At 45.1% G+C, this 18,461-nt stretch overlaps 6 protein-coding genes across 6 annotated transcripts; 5 read left to right on the top strand and 1 right to left on the bottom strand.

The window, feature by feature from the left end:
* Nucleotides 1–605: 605 nt before the first annotated feature.
* On the top strand, nt 606–2,381 carry I203_101446 (uncharacterized protein; the record flags this gene model as incomplete). The annotated part of the gene is made up of 7 exons (XM_019148773.1): nt 606–631; nt 697–761; nt 832–862; nt 920–932; nt 1,048–1,380; nt 1,641–1,801; nt 1,949–2,381. 7 exons carry the CDS (start codon nt 606–608, stop codon nt 2,379–2,381), a joined length of 1,062 nt encoding a protein of 353 aa, XP_019001792.1.
* Nucleotides 2,382–3,084: 703 nt separating this feature from the next.
* I203_101447 (uncharacterized protein) lies at nt 3,085–4,193 on the bottom strand (the record flags this gene model as incomplete). Its single annotated transcript, XM_019148774.1, has 3 exons — nt 3,085–3,279; nt 3,400–3,506; nt 3,620–4,193. 3 exons carry the CDS (start codon nt 4,191–4,193, stop codon nt 3,085–3,087), a joined length of 876 nt encoding a protein of 291 aa, XP_019001793.1.
* A 291-nt stretch (nt 4,194–4,484) lies between these two features.
* On the top strand, nt 4,485–6,939 carry I203_101448 (uncharacterized protein; the record flags this gene model as incomplete). The annotated part of the gene is made up of 13 exons (XM_065516888.1): nt 4,485–4,589; nt 4,673–4,833; nt 4,896–5,070; nt 5,126–5,342; nt 5,398–5,506; nt 5,594–5,621; nt 5,690–5,776; nt 5,837–5,966; nt 6,025–6,234; nt 6,312–6,451; nt 6,524–6,638; nt 6,696–6,790; nt 6,886–6,939. The coding sequence occupies 13 exons, from the start codon at nt 4,485–4,487 to the stop codon at nt 6,937–6,939; spliced, it is 1,626 nt and encodes a 541-aa protein (XP_065373706.1).
* Nucleotides 6,940–9,340: 2,401 nt separating this feature from the next.
* On the top strand, nt 9,341–11,674 carry I203_101449 (uncharacterized protein; the record flags this gene model as incomplete). Its single annotated transcript, XM_019148776.1, has 8 exons — nt 9,341–9,670; nt 9,780–9,899; nt 9,957–10,021; nt 10,087–10,697; nt 10,795–10,919; nt 10,989–11,040; nt 11,108–11,349; nt 11,441–11,674. The coding sequence occupies 8 exons, from the start codon at nt 9,341–9,343 to the stop codon at nt 11,672–11,674; spliced, it is 1,779 nt and encodes a 592-aa protein (XP_019001795.1).
* Nucleotides 11,675–12,809: 1,135 nt separating this feature from the next.
* Nucleotides 12,810–15,496, top strand: I203_101450 (uncharacterized protein; the record flags this gene model as incomplete). The annotated part of the gene is made up of 3 exons (XM_019148777.1): nt 12,810–13,179; nt 13,238–13,846; nt 13,917–15,496. 3 exons carry the CDS (start codon nt 12,810–12,812, stop codon nt 15,494–15,496), a joined length of 2,559 nt encoding a protein of 852 aa, XP_019001796.1.
* A 1,080-nt stretch (nt 15,497–16,576) lies between these two features.
* I203_101451 (uncharacterized protein) lies at nt 16,577–18,142 on the top strand (the record flags this gene model as incomplete). The annotated part of the gene is made up of 5 exons (XM_019148778.2): nt 16,577–16,579; nt 16,656–17,609; nt 17,743–17,804; nt 17,921–17,971; nt 18,034–18,142. 5 exons carry the CDS (start codon nt 16,577–16,579, stop codon nt 18,140–18,142), a joined length of 1,179 nt encoding a protein of 392 aa, XP_019001797.2.
* Nucleotides 18,143–18,461: the final 319 nt, after the last annotated feature.

An 18,461-nucleotide genomic window follows, 5' to 3' on the forward strand; every position in this document is an offset into this window, starting at 1 on the left:
GATATCATCATCATCCAACAACCCGAAACAGATAAACAATAAACAATCTATCACTCTTGCCACCATAGTTAACCATAGCAAAGATCGACATTACATCTACATTCACACAATAACAACACCTCGTGTTCAATAACCGCTTCTATACCTCATCAATCCGATACATAGAAGGGTTATTTAGCATAAGACATAGAAAGGAAGGAACGAAGGGGGTTTCGAAACCTTGACGACCATACCTGATATCAGTCGACCTAGCTTGAGAAATCAGGATAAGAATTAAGAAGAAGGAACGGTAGTCATGGCGGGTAAGTTCTTCTGATCCGGACTGCCCACATCTTAGCTCTACTTCATCCCCCTAGTAGGATCAGGTCGATCCATTCAGGTGGTAACATAGGAAGGAGGGGACGCGTTTGAGGGAAATGGATGGTGGATGGGGTGAAAGGTTTACCATAAAACCATATCAAGCGGCTCGAGCTGAAGCTAACGTGATGATTTGTTTTTCCTTCTACATCCACCTCTGCCTTCGATCGTTATTTGTTCTGCTTACCTGTATATCTGTGATACCCACCTGTCTGTGTAATGCTTGATGCTTTATATACCAAAATAATATGACGAATTCAGCCATATATACCGTGTAAGTGGTGTCTTATGTCCGATATTCACGAAAAAAGAGCTTCTGCTGAACGATGCGCATAACAGATTCACGTCTCCGCATCATGCGCCGATGCCGAATCACTTGCCAACGTTGATTGTTACTCCTCATGGTGGGTTTTATGGCGGAAGGGAAAATGAGAAGGGATTAAACAAGCTGACACGATCGATCGTGGATGACAGGTCAACCGAATCAGATACTGTATACCTATCTGTGAGTGCTCTCGCAGACTGAAGGTCGACAGAACTGAACTGATGTTTGGATATATAGGCATACTGAAGAGGTGAATTATCTTGGTCATTCCTTCTATCTCAGCTATCAGCTTAATCATCACGACTGATCTCACAGGAGCTACTTCGTGCGATGATGCTGATTTCGGTTATATGATCTCTCCGTAGAATCGAGTCAACTACCTCCTCACCCCTTCTCCTCAAGGCGATTTATGCGTAGCCAAGCTCTTTCCCCCAGCCCGACCAGGTCAACCAGGCCATTCTTCCTCATCCCTTCCTACAGTCAATAACAAGCAACCACATAACGTTGTGCGATGCGAGGCATCGAGGGATCTGAGATGGACAATAGAGAATACAGGTGTAATGTCCCCTATCTACAAGATCGTAAATCAAGATGATACACCTTTATACCAAATTTCGAAACCCAATCCGAATGCTGAGTTCTGGACGATGTTTTACTTCAAATATGCTGGTCATCAGATTCCCCCTAAGAGAATTGAGGTGAGTCGTATTTTCATGTTATTGTGCTGCGAGATTGGCGAATGGAAAAACACCATGATAGGGTATGAAGTGACAGGGTGATAGCTCAATTGTCACACCTAGGGGAATCGTGAGTAGCCAAAGGAAAGGCTCAGATTATCATCCTAGAGAACTGTGAATAAGTTCGAAGGAGAAAAGTGAGGAGATCAGATGAAGAGAGTCACAGGCGACACCTCACATGATTAATAGCGCTGAGATTCAATCACCCTACTCCCCCTTAGTTCGGTAAAGTTGCCAAGAACCCACCTGAAAAGGGAGGTGGCACCAGAATAACCGTCACTGGTAAGACGGAAGACGAGAAGCAAGTTTGGCAAACATTGGGTGTAGGAAATGAGGATTGTGTGGAATGGGTCGTTTGCTGCGCTTGTCTAAATTTGTTAGAGTGAGTTCGATGTACGAATGAGACCTGCTTCATGTCTCTCCTCCTTCCCCCTCGTTCAGTATTCGTGCACGTCCTCAGCTATGCCATCTCCTCACGCACACTCTAAAGTCTGTATGACCTCGCTTACTGTCCACCTGATCCATGCAGTGATCAAATCCTTCAAGCTGCTGAGAAGAAAGCTGGTATTCTTGGTCCCGCTTCCACAGCCACCGCACCAGCTGCCACCTCATCACCAGCATCCACATCCATGCGACCCAATCCTGGACCTTTACAACGAGTCCCTCCATCCAACGGACCTAGATCAGGTGGACCCGGACCTGGAATAGCATCATCATTACCATCGAGAAGTGGACCGGGAATAGCTTCCTCGGCACCGCTTGGACAACAGCATCCTGCCAGCAACTTAGCTCAAACGTACAGGAATAACCCCAACTTGCGTAATCCACCTCCTCAACAGGGCATTTACAGAGGCCCACCTCCTCCACAACAACAGCAACAGCAACAGCAGATGAGAGGTGGTCCGGCCCCTCAACAAGGTCAGAGAGGTTATGCTCCTGTGGGTAATGGAAGAAGGTTTTAATGCGTTAGATAGGAATCAGCAAGCGGATGCGGTGAGAGGTACGGGGACACAGTACCGATCAGCGACCGTACTCGATGGTGATTGGGAGAGTAGTGGAATAATCTCGGTTGAGAAGATCGTGTAGGGTCATGTGGCTACAACTGCATCATTATAATCGGATTCATCGATTGAATTCTATCTCAATGCTATTTTGGTCCTGGTTCTGGGTTTTTCTTTTCGTGGTGTTTCTAGACATATTGCCTTTGCCATCCTTTTTCATTGTAATACGTCTTGGAGCTCAGATACCCTCTACGTTTTTCTCTATCTTTGGACAGTGATATACCCAGATTGGGACGAGATATCCCGAATGTCAATATGTACGCATTTTATCATTATCAGATTGTCAGACACAAACCGCAGTTGTGATTGTCAGGTTTGTGTGAGATTGCATAGTTGTATAATGGGAAATGCGTGGTATATTATCAATCGTCAGGTACAAGGTATATAAATGAGTGCTTTGCCCACGTAAAGGATGTATGTTGAGTGATCTATTCACTTATCTAGGTCGCCGGAAGTGGAGCTCGCAGCTCCAAATCACACCTTGGACCCAGTCGCTAGATCTCTAATTGAGAGTTATTCCACCTAGACTTGATGATAAACGTGGTGTGAACCCCAAGATACATAACGATCATCTTATGCTTGTCATCTTTCATCTGATGGTGTCTCATGATCCGCTATTCATGACTACTGCACCAAAATCTTCGCCTACACCCCACTGATCCATCAATCTCTTGACTTCACTCATATCTCCTCGATGATTGTATTGCCCATAATGCGGTATTATATCCGTTATCTCTTTCATATCGGTAAACGCCCTCTTGTCGGGTGTTGGGAGCGGCCGACGAAGTCTTTCTGTTATCTATCATTCCGATCACCGAGCTCATCAGCTTTGGTTCATCAGAGCGTATCAGTTGCGTGACATCCAATCGATCGCAGGATCTTGAGGGTGATCGCAACGGAAATTGAGACGGGCACTCACCTTCTTATGATGTTTTGGTATATCCGACCAAGATTCGGATTTTATCCTTGACATGTACTTATCGATCACTTGAGAATTGCCTTCGACACATAGTATACCTGGTTTGCCTAGGTTCGGTAACAGCCTTATCTATCAGCTTGATCCGATACGCTGCTCATGACTCAATCAGAGAGAGGAGTGCGACCAAATCGGTCAGAATACACCAGAGGTAACAACTTACCAGCCAGCACGAATCCCGTCAATCCAACTTCCTTAGCAAAATTGACCATATCGTCTCTCTTCTCTCTAGTTGACAAAGAAGGCAACCAGAACCAAACTCTATCTATCTGTCTGCCTTGCGCTTGTTCTTTCACCTCTAATTCTTGTATCTGCAAAGTCGACTGTTCGAGTATAGATTGCAAACTTGTTTTTATAGATTCTATACCGTTCAAGATGTATTCACTCGATTCGTCATTCTGATCGTATTGCGGTATATCCTGAAGTAAGCTCTCATACTGGCTTCTGTTCAGGTATGTAGGTTGTTTAGGCCGTATCCTGACGTCTTTCGATGATGTTGACAGAAGTATTTGGAATGTGACCCGCTCGGAATTGGCGTTATACTCGTCTATGGGTAATTCCAATTCACATTCCAGCTCGTCCGCTCCTTGAATACTGAGATCGGAAGACGGTTCCTCCAGATAGGTGTCTAATATCGATTGTGTGGATTCAGGTAAGAGCAATTCGGTGGATGTGTACATCGAGGTGAGAAGTTGAAGAAGGTCGAGTTGAGCTTCGAGCTCTGGCGAAGGAGACATGACAGGAAGACTAAATTCTGATCTCTAGACAAAGGAGCTCGTCCACCTCACGTATAGGATCGGGTACACGTAGGTGATGAGATCTGATTTATGTACTGGAATGTTGATCAAGAAAAGCTCAACTGTTGTCATCTACACACAACTTAGGAAATCTCGGAATTTCCGAACGAACAAATGCGGTGGGGCTCCAGACCAGTCTGTCCACTTTGTCAACAACAACAAAGATGATGAAGCAGGTCTATCTATACTTCGTTTCCTAATACGCAAAGTAGAGAAACGATAACAGCTGAGATGAGAGTCTTTTGGCCAAGCAGTGGGATCCAGAGAAATCAGGGGGTTGTTGTTGGCTGGAGGATCAAGGATACTTTATGTGTGGTGGACATTGCGGATAGTCGGGTCAGTCCAACTCGGCCTTACACCTCAATATTCTGTGATTCTTATCTCCTGTCTTATGCGCTGACAACGTTTGTCAATTGCAGAATGATGATCTGGCAGGCTCACTCAAGAGTATTATTCCTACAACATGCGATTATCGTCTGATATCCCTGGGGCAGGCCCAGCCTGCCGAATCCACACAAACGCATTCAAGCGCAACTATAATGTTCTGGTTGAGCAAGGATGAAATCCCCATCTTGTGCTCGTATGTTGCCCACTCCGTCCATATCATCATGAGTGCTGCTGACCTTGAAACTCACAACGTAGGGAATCGGTACAACTGATACTCTACACACCGCCTGATTCGACTCGTCTGCGTTTTCTCCGTACCTCAACGCCTTTCAGAGGGTTCCGAAATCAGGCCATGGCAGTCCAGGACGAATACGGTATAGGCCAGAAGTCCTCTGTGAAAACGGAAGAAATCAATGAGATCATAAGCCTGGTAAGTATCAACCCATTGTCTCAATGAGGTGTTTAGGCTGAATCTTTTGTGGAAGATCAATATATCGAAGGTCGCTCAAAGAGATCTATCCTGTATGGCTACCTCGGGATACAGGCGAAACCCAATCAACAATGATGAGCTCAAATGGTCGACGATGACTTCTGCATTCCTTGCAATCTTGTTTCTCCCTCTCAGAATGTGCGCACAGGCCTTGTATCTCACCCTCAACCATCACACATCCGTCGGATCATTCCGACAATTCAGCTCTACCAGTAAGCCTGTCTCGATGACTTGGTATCAGCCCGTGCTGAATTCTGAAACATCTAGTTGATCAATTTGCTTTGCGTCTATCACAGGGTATACAAGGACCCAAACGGTTTATGAGTACCCGACAGGTCGGCCTAGGTATAGAAGTCAGATCAGAGAGTTACATTCGGTGTGTGCATCCCTCTACATCTCATCTACTTCGGTATGAATATGTAGACATGGTATGATGGTGTAATTAACAAAGATGGATGATTAGTTTTTGGAACACAGTGTGGCTGATATTTGTGAGTTCCTAAGATATTGCTAACATGCCGCAAGGTGAATGTGAACTGATGTCAAGACCTTCGGAAAGAACGATGTAATATTGGGCTATACGGCAAGACAGCTTATACTCCTATATGCACCGTTCATCCAGCAGCTGCTTGAATCATCAATCCCAGTAAGTTGCCTCAGGCATACACTTTCAGCGGAAAGTGGGCTAACGGTTGTGGAACTACAGAAACATCTCGTCGAACTGCCTATCAACGCCTTGAAATGGTTGAATGATTGGCCAGTCGGCTTGAAGTTAAACACTCCTCTGAGTCAATTCTTCTGTACGGGATTGGGTTCGATCATGCAGAAATGGGGTGGTAAGTCTTCTCATCCCTAAATACCATAATTAAGCTCAGCTGATGGAGACTTGAGCAGATGTTGTTCTACCACACCTGGATACTCTCCTTCCATCCATGATCCGGCTTTTCGCTCTTTCCTCCCTCGGTGGTCTGACTCTCACCCTATCGCTACTTAACGACACGATCACCATACTCACATCGCACTTTCATCTCTGTCATCTATTGATGAGATACATCTTCAATTGGCAATTAGAATCATTGAGCGGTTTGTGGAATCTTTTCCGAGGTGAGCGCCCTTTCTTTTGGCTGTCTTCAAGGTCAGAAGCAGCTCATCAGGTCATCTATGCATTGTACATAACTCAGGTAAAAGATGGAATGTTCTTCGTCAAAGAACGGATTCGTACGAATACGATGTAGATCAGCTTTTCTTAGGTACTTTGCTTTTTACCGTATCAGCTTTCCTGTTTCCTACGGTTTTGACGTACTTCGGCTTGTTCGCTTTGGTAAGTTTGCCCTCACAGATGCCGTCACACCATCGTCCTGCGCGAGGCTGAGTAGCTGACATCGCTGAGTAGTTCCGAGCTGCTACCGTTGGATCACAGAAAATTCTCACAGGCGCTGTCACTGCTCTGAACGCGTTTCCGCTGTTCGAATTGATGTTGAGGATCAAGGAGCCTTCGAGATTACCTGGTGAGTTGGTTCTTGTCGTCCACTGTGATACGTAGCTTATGTGCAATTTGATCGTAGCTGGCGTTCATATCAAGCTCAAGTCTGTGAGTGGTAAGGGTACGGGAGTGGACAGCAACGGAAGATCGGCAATAACGCATGTTTTAGAACTCAAGGTGCGTCGTTGTTTCTGTCTCAGCTGCTTGCTGCTTCAAAATGGCTGCACGAAAAGCTTTGGACAAATTCAGCTGAGATGTCGGACCACATGTAGAACTCCCCCAAATCCATTCCAGAGATCCTCTTCCCACCATCCAGTCAATCATAGTACTCTCACTCGTTGTAGCTTTAGGCATATGCATCCTAGAATATATGCTCTGATCGATTTCTTGCAATCACTTTACCAACAAAAACATGCATCGTGACAGCTACTCTCTAACACCACCTACATACGTCTTCCAACTGTATCAAAGTATGAAAAGAAAGCCAGCGAATAATGAAGTAAATGAACCATCCTCCGTCCTAGTCATGGACTTTATCCCGTCTACATCCTGAATCGGAATGTCGAGAGAAAGAATGCCCACACCTGATTTAACAAGCGCAGTTGGAGCATGCGCAACTTGATAAATCGATGAGTTAGCTAGTACTTCTTGAACACTTGTTGTGAAAGCAGAGTAAGGTAAGGTGAGGTAAGTGATCGGACCGAATCGAGCTTAGTGTTGTGTCGGATGGGATGGATTGACTCACGAGGAAGCTCCGCATGAAGAACAGGTACCGTTAGTTCCGGATGAGTTGCATTGATTGACAGGCATGGAGTTAGAGTTGTTGCATCTATGCAGCATACTTCTATCAGTACAAAGATGCCAAAGGAAAGAAGAGGGAGAGGAGAAGAGAGCCTTACCCGGAAGATCCGTGAGTGGAGCAAGATCCATCAGAGGAGGTCTCGCAACCTTTGTTAACGTAGGACTACGATTGGTACGAGAGAGGATTGTTAGTCGTAGTAGGAAGAATGATATGTGGACGAACTTACAACAGTGGAGATAGCGGCCATTGTTGCTGTTGAAATCGGAGTTATTCTTGAAAGTTCGTTAAAGTGAATTCTGGAGTTTGTTGGTTGTTCGTTGATGAAGGAAGGAAGATCAAGCGACGATGGAAAGAGGGGTTTATATATCTGAGTTATGGTACTACATGGTTTGATGGGGAGACGGATTTGCCGCTTTGCCTTTCCTCGAGAATAACAAGAATGAGGGAAGTGGGGAAAAGTTGGTTCTAGTTCGATCATGGTGGTGGTGGCGTCGTAGGATGGAGCATCATGGAGCGATCAAATCGGATCACCATCAGTACGATACAGTACAAGGAACCAAAGGACAGATCCTTAGATCGATAGTTGGTTGATTAGACTACCATCTACCACTTTGAGTGAAAACACAACTTATTCTCATGATGGTAACTCAGTCAGATTGAAACTGGAGTATAGACGTCTTTTATTGTCCTGATTCGATACGGAATACCCCGGATGAAGCATGTTCTTGGAAGAAGAGTGGCTTGGAGAGGGTAAATACGTAGTATATCTCTAGGTCCTTTGATGATCTGGACTTGGGCTGAGCTAGTGATTTTGCTTACATCAAAGACAATAGCCGAGATGAGTCCTATAGGTGTGCAACTCCCCACTTGAGTAGTCCAAAAGTTATGTCGTTCGATCAAAACATTGTAGCATGCGATACTGCTCATCAAGATAGTGGATGCACGTTTGAGGTGATTCCCTCTAACAAAAGAAAGCATACTTGTCAGCCCATATGTGCCCCTATGGCAATCCGAAACTGTCAATAGATCCAGACATGAAGTCAGTTCTGGACCTGCAAGATATAACGGAAAGAAACATCGGAATGAGAAAACAGACAGTAATCGTAAGAAATTGATGAACCCCCCCAAAACGTCTTAAACACGAGGCATCAAAACGACTTTTCCGTGGGCTGCCACTTTTGCCAAGTTTGAATTCTTTTCTCCGCTGAGATTATGCTGATTTAAGCTGGAAGGAGGCGATGCCGACAACAATGTGTATTTGAGAGGTATGACACTCGATGTGCGTGTGCCGCATAGCAGCCTAGTCATGCTTGCAGTACATGTAAATCCAGCCATTCTCCGTTTCTCGTATTCGCTTGATGTCCTTCGAGTTGCCATCCCGCGTCCAGCGACATGCACATTCACTATGATTCATCTGCTTGTCCCCTTCTATGCTGTTTTCTCTTTCACCTATTCTTACTGTCTGTTATGAGGGGAACACCATAGAGTAGCAAAGGAGCGGAATGACTTTGACAACCTATGATGTTCTCGTTTCATCAGTGTTGGTGACATCATTCACCATGTGGTAGCGGGACGATCAATACTCAGGCACGAGCACCTGAACGAAAGAAAGCCTTCGTCACCCGGTCTCGTTTTCGACATTTCCTACTTTCAGCATCCCATTCCCCGCAAGTCACATATCAACGTTACCGAGGCTGTGCTGATCATTGCTGTAATAGAGAATAGTACCGAGTTTAAGTGGAAAGCACAAAAGAAGGAAGATAGGCTCTCATTGAATCTCAATCACAAAACAATTCCATTTCCGACTAGCACTGGCGCATAAGCAAGATCACAGCACACAAGTTGCCCAACTTCATGGGCTTTTTACAGTAACATCGTTTTACTACTTCTGCGACACCCACCAACATCCACCTGGCATATTCAAGATGTCACATCTCCTCATCCTTTTCTCCCTCTCCCTCTCCCTACCCAGTATAACGGCCCAACTTACGCCCTCACCTACCTACACCCCTCCGACCGCATCCGCAGGTCTAGCCTCTTCCACTGCCACCCCCAACACACAATGGTCGAATGTACTCGGCAATTCGTTGTACTTTTACGATGCTCAGCGGTCAGGCAGACTCAGCGAAGGATCATACGGGAATAGGGTGGAATGGAGGAATGATAGTGCCCTGCAAGATGGGGAGGACTATGGGCTGGATTTGACGGGAGGATTCTACGATGCGGGTGATTATATCAAAGCGACTTTTCCTTTGGTAAGTTCTAGCATCATCAATACATCGTTAAAAATAATATCAGTGCTCGCAAATGATGGTCAGAAGAACGTACGATCAGGAAAGCTAATGGCCGATTTACCGTTTCCAGACGTTCACTTTATTCGCTCTGGCTTGGGGAGCTCTCACGCATGGAGAAGGATATGACCAAGCTCAACAGACGGCTTATCTCGATGGTACACTTAGATGGGGGTATGACTGGCTGATCAAGGTGAGTTTCCTTTATGAAATGCTGTCTTCGCGTACAATCACTGACAATTTGTATTAGGCTCACCCATCCGATGACGTTCTGTTCGTGCAAGTTGGGTCTGGTGATGTAGATAATGGGTACTGGTCAGTAGATTTATCTATCTTCCATCGACTAAGGCTGATCGATATGATTCTCACGCACTTTATAGGGGTGGAGACGAGAACATACCTACACCCCGACCGGCATACCCCGTTAATTCCTCTTCTCCCGGCACAGATGCATGGTCTTCAGCAGCGGCCGCCTTCGCACTTGGCTCTATGCTATATACACCTTCCATATCCTACAACCTGACTTCCTCATCGTCTCCACCTACCTCACCATCACTAGGGAATTCCACTTACTCCTCTCTCCTCCTCTCCCACGCTAGATCATTGTATAACGCTTCCAATTCCACAAGTCCAAAATCGACATACTACGAAAGTCTAGGGGAAGAGGTCTCAGCATACGCTTCCTCGAACTGGCAAGATGACTATGTGTTATCTGCACTATCCTTGGCTATAGCTACCAATCAATCGAATTATTACCTAGATGCTTATAATGGGTATGTCAGTTATGCTTTATCGGGCCTGAAGGAAGTATGGAATTGGGATTCAGCCATACCCGCTATATACGTCATGTTCAGTGAAGTGGCCATTACCCGACCTGGATTAGCACCGGAAGTGGGATTGAACACGAATTTGACGGGCTGGAGGAACGAGACGGAGGCGTACTTCGATAGTATCATCGACGGGAGTTTTAAGAGGAGTTATTTAACTAAAGGTAGGTACAGCCAACTAATGTGAACCATAAATCCAACACATATACAGGTAACAGAGACGAGTAAGTTAATGCTGATCCCCTCGTGTCAATCTCGTAGGAGGTCTACTCTACTTTGACGGAGACTCCGACGAAGCGTCACTCAACCCTGCAATGGCCATTGCAATGTTGATGTTCAGATACGCTCCTATCGCTTCAAGTCAAGAGAAAACTGATGAGTATAACGTAAGTTCTCATGAGTTTCTAAATTATAGCACGAATAGGCTGTGAGACTTACGTAGACTTTCGGTGTAGGCTTTCGCTCAAGGCCAGCTGGAGTATATGTTAGGTAATAACCCGATGAATGGTGAGCTATGGAATGAATACCTTCTAGCAAAAGTAGGCTTTCAAACTGACTTGCACCCCTCCCTTAGCTGTATACTTGGTCGGATCCCATCCTAACTCACCCCAAAATCCCCACTCGGCTCCAGCGTCGGGAGGAAGCGATATCTTACATATAAGAAATTCACCTCCTACTGAGGCTCACGTACTCTATGGAGCGATGGTAGGAGGACCTCTGGACAATGATAGGTTCTGGGATTGGAGGGATGATTGGGTTCAGACTGAAATTGCACTGGATTATAATGCTATGATACCTACTCTGGCGGCTATGCAGGTAAGTGATCCATATTATATTTTCCAGAATTCATTTGAATCTCTGCATAAAACATCTCACATCACTGACACCGTTTCCCCGTTTTGTGCAGCTGCTCAATCAAACATCCGATCCATACTACGTTCAAGTCCAAGCTGGAACATACTCCATCCCATCCGGACAACCTTGTGACGCAGCCCTACCTTGCGGAGGGGGCTTGTCCACAGGTGCCAAAGCTGGTATCGCCATCGGTGTCATACTGGGTGTTTTGTTTATACTTGCTGGTATATTCTACTGGAAGAGGAAACAGATAGCGAGATGGTGGAGAAAGGGTTATAGAAGGTAGAGTGAAAGATACGACACCACAAAGGGGGACTTTATAGTGTTATGGGATATAAGTATAAGTATAATGATTTGTAACGATTCTAGGTAGATAGCATTCACGTGTCAAAGCTCACATGTCAGAGTTTTCCTCAATTGCAAGGTATGTAACCGACTTGCGTGAGACTAAGAACCTCACAAATTCCACATCACGATCGTGTTATCATTGTGTTCGATCGTAGAGTCGCAAGGTTAAGTGATCAGTAATGGTACCTTCATGATAAACCGCTTGCACCCAGTATGACATCCAGATTTACTCTGACCGCCACAAACAGAAGACATTGGCATACCTATGCCAAGGGTGCCAAGTCGACGTTGATTGGCATTGGCAACCCACGTGGAGAAACTCTCTGCACATTACTATACTTGTAATGACGAAAACGATGCGAGTCGAGAACGGCCCTTGATTGGTTCCGTACCTTTTTCGCTGGTTTCCCCCATTATTCCATTTGCTCTTGACTGTCATCGACTGATCAATATGTGCATGTGCATGCGCATGTGCATGAGCTATCGCATGCATGTATACCTGTGGTCATGAGTTGCAGTCAGTCTATGCGAGTATCATGAATGGAAGATGCATGATTGTGGGTGAGCTTGCTGTCAGCGGGGATTACCCAACAAGGAAAGTCTGGGCCTGGTTTTTGCCAAGTGTGTGAGCTGTCGGTCAAATTCGCTTGGCGACCTCTTGGCAGTGAAATTGCTCCATGTACTGCGGTATAACGACATAACCCCCATGAACATATCGATATATCTCTTTTCATTTCTCACATTTCACTTCCCCTTTGTCATCCTTCATCTCTCATATCATCACTCTCGCTCAACATACATACACCCATCAACTAATCAAATCAGAAGCACAAGCATACGGTGTTTAGTCACAGTCACCGACACTACAACACAACAACACATCGTTGACACTCGATACCCCATCGAGGGGCCTCTCTCTGCTCCCACGCTATAAAATCCAAACTTGACCTAGTAAAGAAGCATCACTGACTTGGATTCAAGATTGTAAGTGTCCACCATGCCCTTCCATACGCCAGCACAGCATCGGCGCTGACATTGATACTGAACTACGCAGTCATTATCCTCCATCAACGATGGTCTACCCAACACTCCCTACAAATACCACCAACGGTGGTAAATATCTCTCTACCGTACCCAGATCATCCGAATCAGCCTCATCCAACGATCCCGAACCAGTCACCCCTGAACTCCAATCTCGACCTTCGATGTCATACTCGACCTCGTCATCATTCCAACCTCAACCCATCAACGAGGATTCAGAAGAATTGAAATGCAGGTGGAACGATTGCCAACATGTTGCTGCATCACCAGATGAACTATACGATCATCTATGTAATGCCCATGTAGGAAGAAAGTCAACGAATAACCTCTGTTTGACGTGCGGTTGGAAGAACTGTGGGGTGAAATGCGTGAAAAGAGATCATATCACTAGTCATTTGAGAGGTGAGTCATCCCGTTTTGACAGATTCATGTATCCTACCTAATATCATTTTCGCTTCAGTCCACACCCCTCTAAAACCACATCCATGTTCGGTTTGTTCCAAGACGTTCAAACGACCCCAAGATCTGAAGAAACATGAACGTATCCATACTCAAGAACATCACCAGATGCACAAACTCAGCAAAGCTGCTACGTCGACAGATCCCAAGTTCAACTCGCGAGTATCATTGGGTAACATCAATTCCCAGCCACGCATAGTCGAGGATAACAGACAGAGATCACCCAATTCGCCCTCGCATTCGTTATCACCCTCCTCATCTTCATCTTCAAGAAATCCTTCATCCCCCTTCGATCACCTATTGCCACCTCATATTGGAGGTTCAGAGGGTAAATCAGTCTCACCATCGCCATCAGCCTTAGCTGCCTTACACAGAAAGCAACACGAGGAATTGGCTGCGTACCAACAGCGCGAAATGGCAATCTTACAGCAGTTGGCGTACAATCAACAGCAGACTCAAGCTTACGCCGCGCATTTAGCTGCTGGTACGGGACTCGACGATCTCACCAAGATAGGTATGAAACGAAGCCAAGGTGACTTAAGTGGAGAAGGGTTAGATGGTCTCTTTGCAGATATGAAGAAGAGAAAGGTAGAACCTATCTACGATGCTGGTAAGTCTGATCTTGCCTCCGATCGATGTTTGTTCTCGATGACAAAAGCTGATCTGATTTGCCTCGCCAGATATGATGCACCGATTAAACAACCTCGTTCCTCCATCAATGACCCCAGGATTCCCTCAACTTTCTTCCATGTCCGGTTACAGCAACTACACTCCACCTCTCAATGCTTCCATCAGCACATACCCGCATTTGCCGTCTCTTCCAGGTGGCGGATTACCTTCTTCGGTATCCTCCAACGGACCTACTCCTCCTCTCGCTATCCCCGAGATCAAGACTGAAGCCGATCTGGCGATGTTCAACGAGTTCATGATCTCGCTCGGAAGGGACGCAGCTGGTCAATACCAGAATCACGTTCAACCTATGATGCATTCAACTTCTATCGGCGCAGGCTCAAACAACACCGATTCACCCTTGTCCGACAACAGCAATGGCGTGGAAGATCTATTCAACCCTGACGAGCTTGCTTCGTTGGGCTTGACGGGAATGCCAGGTATCCCTATCCCCGGTGCTCAGACCGACAATGGTTCTGATTTATCGCATTCATTACCTAACGAATCGCCTTCTATCTCATTTGGCGGTTTATACCCCTCTTTGGAAAGCATGAGACATCGAACCGGATCAGCACCAGATGTATCCACTCTGTCGGATCCTTCCAAGAGACCTATAGCTGGTTTACCGAGAGCGTCAACAGGCTCATTACATAATATACCATCTAGCAATACCGGTAAACCACCTTACCTTTCTAACTTCTACGGATTGGGTCCAACGCAATACGCTGAATCACCATTCAACATGAACGAATACAGTAATACCAACTCCGGTTTAGGTAGTACGGGTAATGGACTTGATCATAATTTCAACTCGTTCGATTCGTTGGCACGATCTAAACAGAATGTTTACCCCACCGCTACTTTGGCACCTAAAGACTTCTACAAGAAGACGTATAGACACGTACAACCCCTTGGGGCCAGCTTGTCTGCTCGTGCGAGGGAAAGTGCCGAAAGGACTGCAGTCGACGAAGAAGATGACTTGGTTGATGAACCCGAAGATTTGGATTTGGATCTGGAGAAGACACCGAAAATACCTGTTAGGTCGTTATTGACTGCAGAAGAGTCTGATCCAGATTTGAAACTACCTTCTATATCTTCTTCGTCGATGAGGGATGACAGAGATCGATCTTTACCTTCTATATCGTCCATCGACCACTACCGATCGAGTTCTATCGCCTCCTCAAGCTCTACTCCCAGAGGTTCGCCTGTGCCTTCTTCCTCTAGATCTTCATCAATTGCCCTGCCCATCAAGAGGCATACAGAAGATGAGATTGTCCGAGGTGTCAAACGATTAGAATTAGGTGGTGGAGAATCAGTCACTACTGATGCTCAGGAGAAAGAGCAAGAGACTGAGAAGGAAAATGAAAGACCAACGACTGAGATGATAGTCAGAGAGATGAGGAGGAGACATGCTCAATTGATCAGAAGTTGGTTAGTAGCTGTGAATATAGAGTTCAGGAGGAGAAAATTGGAAGAGTTGCAGCGTGCACAGGAAGAGAAGGATAGGTTGCAGGAGATTGATGAGTTGGAAGAGGAAGAGATGGATGCGAGAGAAATTGGAGTTCAGGTGAAAGTTGAGATTACGGCTTAAATTGGGATATATATAGTATGGGTGAACTGAAGACTTTTTTGACTTTGTATGATTTATTCTTTTTTGATCTGATTGTGTAATCCAGATACCATTTTATTCGATTTTTCGTCTCCGAATACGTTGATACATCTAGTCTTCTGTCTGATACAGTTGAAATTTTGGCCAAACTGTGTATGTGATCAAGTCATGTCATGTCATACTACGGACTGTTCTTGCGACTCATGATGATGGCAGTCGATTGTCCGATCAGTGTGCAGTGTAAGTACAGTAAGCAGTAAGTACTCTACCAAGAGGCATGCCAAGTGACTTGCTTGGTGATGCTTACGTTGAATGTCGTGATCGATCGATTCCTTCTGGTTCAGGATCACTCAGGTTTATCACTCAGGAACCATAAGGGAAACATGGTTCGGTCACACCCGTCTTCCATGGCGCAGGATCCCGGATAAGGAATAAGTCACTCAAGTCACATAAACGTTTACGAGATCCTGAGGACGGACACAGAAAAGGTATTCGTGTCTCTTATCTTTATGTTCGACAGCTTACCGATTCGATTCAACAATGAGTATCGAATATGGGATTGGGAATCGAAGTTGATTCAATCGAGATTAAGATATGTTTCGTGTAAAAGTAGTAGTATAGTACTTAGACTGTCTTATTTTGTTTCGCCTCACTGTTCGCTTGATACCATAGATTGAATGGATTAGAAAGACGTGGTCGATCATTCAGAACTCAGATTCAGGTATTTGACGATTGCGGATCAACCATCTTTCATACTTTCGGATCGACTACAGGACGACGGATCGACCTGTTTGTTTGTTGAAATTCTAGCTCTCAGCTTCATAGTCAGAAGACTCTGTTAGGTCACAAAACAACAGTCAACTAGAAGACCTCATACCTTTTGAAATTGCCCTAACAGCCCCACACCAACAAAGGAAAGGAAAGGAGAAAGAGACTGGACGAATCGACGAAAGGCCGCTCTCAATATACTCAATCCTCTATTTTAGCTAGTAACTGTACACTACATTCATCTTGAATAGAGATATAGATAATACATGATATAGAAGCAAACAATCAAGCATTATGGTAAGCTTACATCTTGCCTTAACTTATTGCACTGATAGAGAATGACGAACTTATCTGTGTTATCACTAATGATCAGTCGGAGACACCTCTACTATCCCGTTCATCTCGCTCATCATCGTCGGCTTCCTCATCCTCCTCATCACTCACCAGTCTCATAAGTTCACCCATCCTCAACCCTCTGAGTAAATCACCCTCGTACTCTTACAAACTGCCTTCACCCGTCTCATCATCTTCGAACAAGAAGTCCAATCCTAACAAACGTAAATTCCGATCGATAGTACTACAGTTGCTCGCCTTGATAGTAGTCCTCTCATGGGTCACATATCCTTTTGTCAGATCCTCGAGCTCTAGTCAAATCATTTCTTTGAAGATACATCCAGCCGTAGAAAGTCTTATTTCCAAAACCAAAACACAGTCACCATCCGGTCATTCCCACCAGTCCGATTTAGGGAGGAGAGAGGCTTACGTTACGTTTTTATCATCCATATCCGATACCAATTACCTGTTATCAACTAGATTATTGATATATCAGCTACTCCACGATCCTCTTACCCGCGATTCTACCAGCTCAAGAGACGTTGTAGTACTCACTACACCGCATATCGATATGGACACAGAGGATTTACTGAAGAAAGAAGGAGCAGTAGTACACAGAGTGGAATTGTTGGACGGTTTTGACTTACCTGATGAAGTGAATGGTCATTGGAAAGATCAATATACCAAACTCAATATATTCAATTTAACGACATACGATGAAATACTATATCTGGATAACGATGTTCTCCTTTTGAAGTCTCTCGAGGATATATGGAATAGTGAAGGATCGGATTTACCCCATGGAATAGGCGGTGTAGGAGAGAATAGTAAGATCTATCTACAAAATTCGGACTTGAGAATACCTCCTCCCGAACGGTTAAAAGCTCAAGACAAAGATTACCTAAATGCTGGATTCATGTTGATCAGACCTGAAGAACGGTTGTTTGAGAGTCTGAGAGCTACGAAAGGGTATGATACGTTTTATATGGAACAGGTGAGTTGGATTTTGCGGGTCGATCATTTCATGTTCCTGAAAACTAGTGACAGCTAGTCCGGTATTAGCTTTCATTATATTTAACGCTTTCCGAAGAGAGGAAGCCGCTGACGAGCGATTGTCTTCCGTATAGGCACTCATCAATCAGTATGCCTCTTGGGAAGGCAATCATCCCTGGACACCATTGAATCATTTGTGAGTTGTCATATTGATTCGGGATTGTCGTCTCAGCTTTTTTGGGCGAATGACCATTGACATATCGCGCATCTGTATAATAAACGGACTTGGCTGATCGTCGCTATCGTATAAAGGTTCGTCTCCCATTTCCCCAAAACATCAGATACACAGGAAGGTTATCATTCGTAAGTTTCCCCTCAATAATTGGATCAAAGCATATCGTACTGACATTTCCACTTTTCTGTAGCCTTCACGCGAAAATGTGGAAGGATCCTGTAACTCCGGCTGTCAAGCGGATTTGGGAAGAAGCCGTAGGAAGGATGGAGGAGTATTGGAGGTGGCACGATGAAGAATAGATATTTTGGGTTATGATCTCCGTTTCCTGCGATTTTCTGGCGATTCTATCTTGCAGCTTGAACGGTTTTGATGTTTATCGTTATAAGAGGACTTTACGGTGTTTGCTCTAGCATTTGACATTAATCAGATGGTTATATGTCGGAGGGAACGGGCCACAAAGTGGACTGCCTCCACCGCGCGTGAATAGTCTATAGAAATTCAACGATACCTGTTGTACTTTGTAATGTTCTTGTTCATAGCTATCTCGTTGCATTGCATTATCATAACGCTACAGATACATACACACCAACAAAGACAGCTGCCTGGAGCATTTCAGAA

Source organism: Kwoniella mangroviensis (genome assembly GCF_000507465.2).
Source record: "Kwoniella mangroviensis CBS 8507 chromosome 1 map unlocalized Ctg01, whole genome shotgun sequence".
Taxonomy (NCBI): domain Eukaryota; kingdom Fungi; phylum Basidiomycota; class Tremellomycetes; order Tremellales; family Cryptococcaceae; genus Kwoniella; species Kwoniella mangrovensis.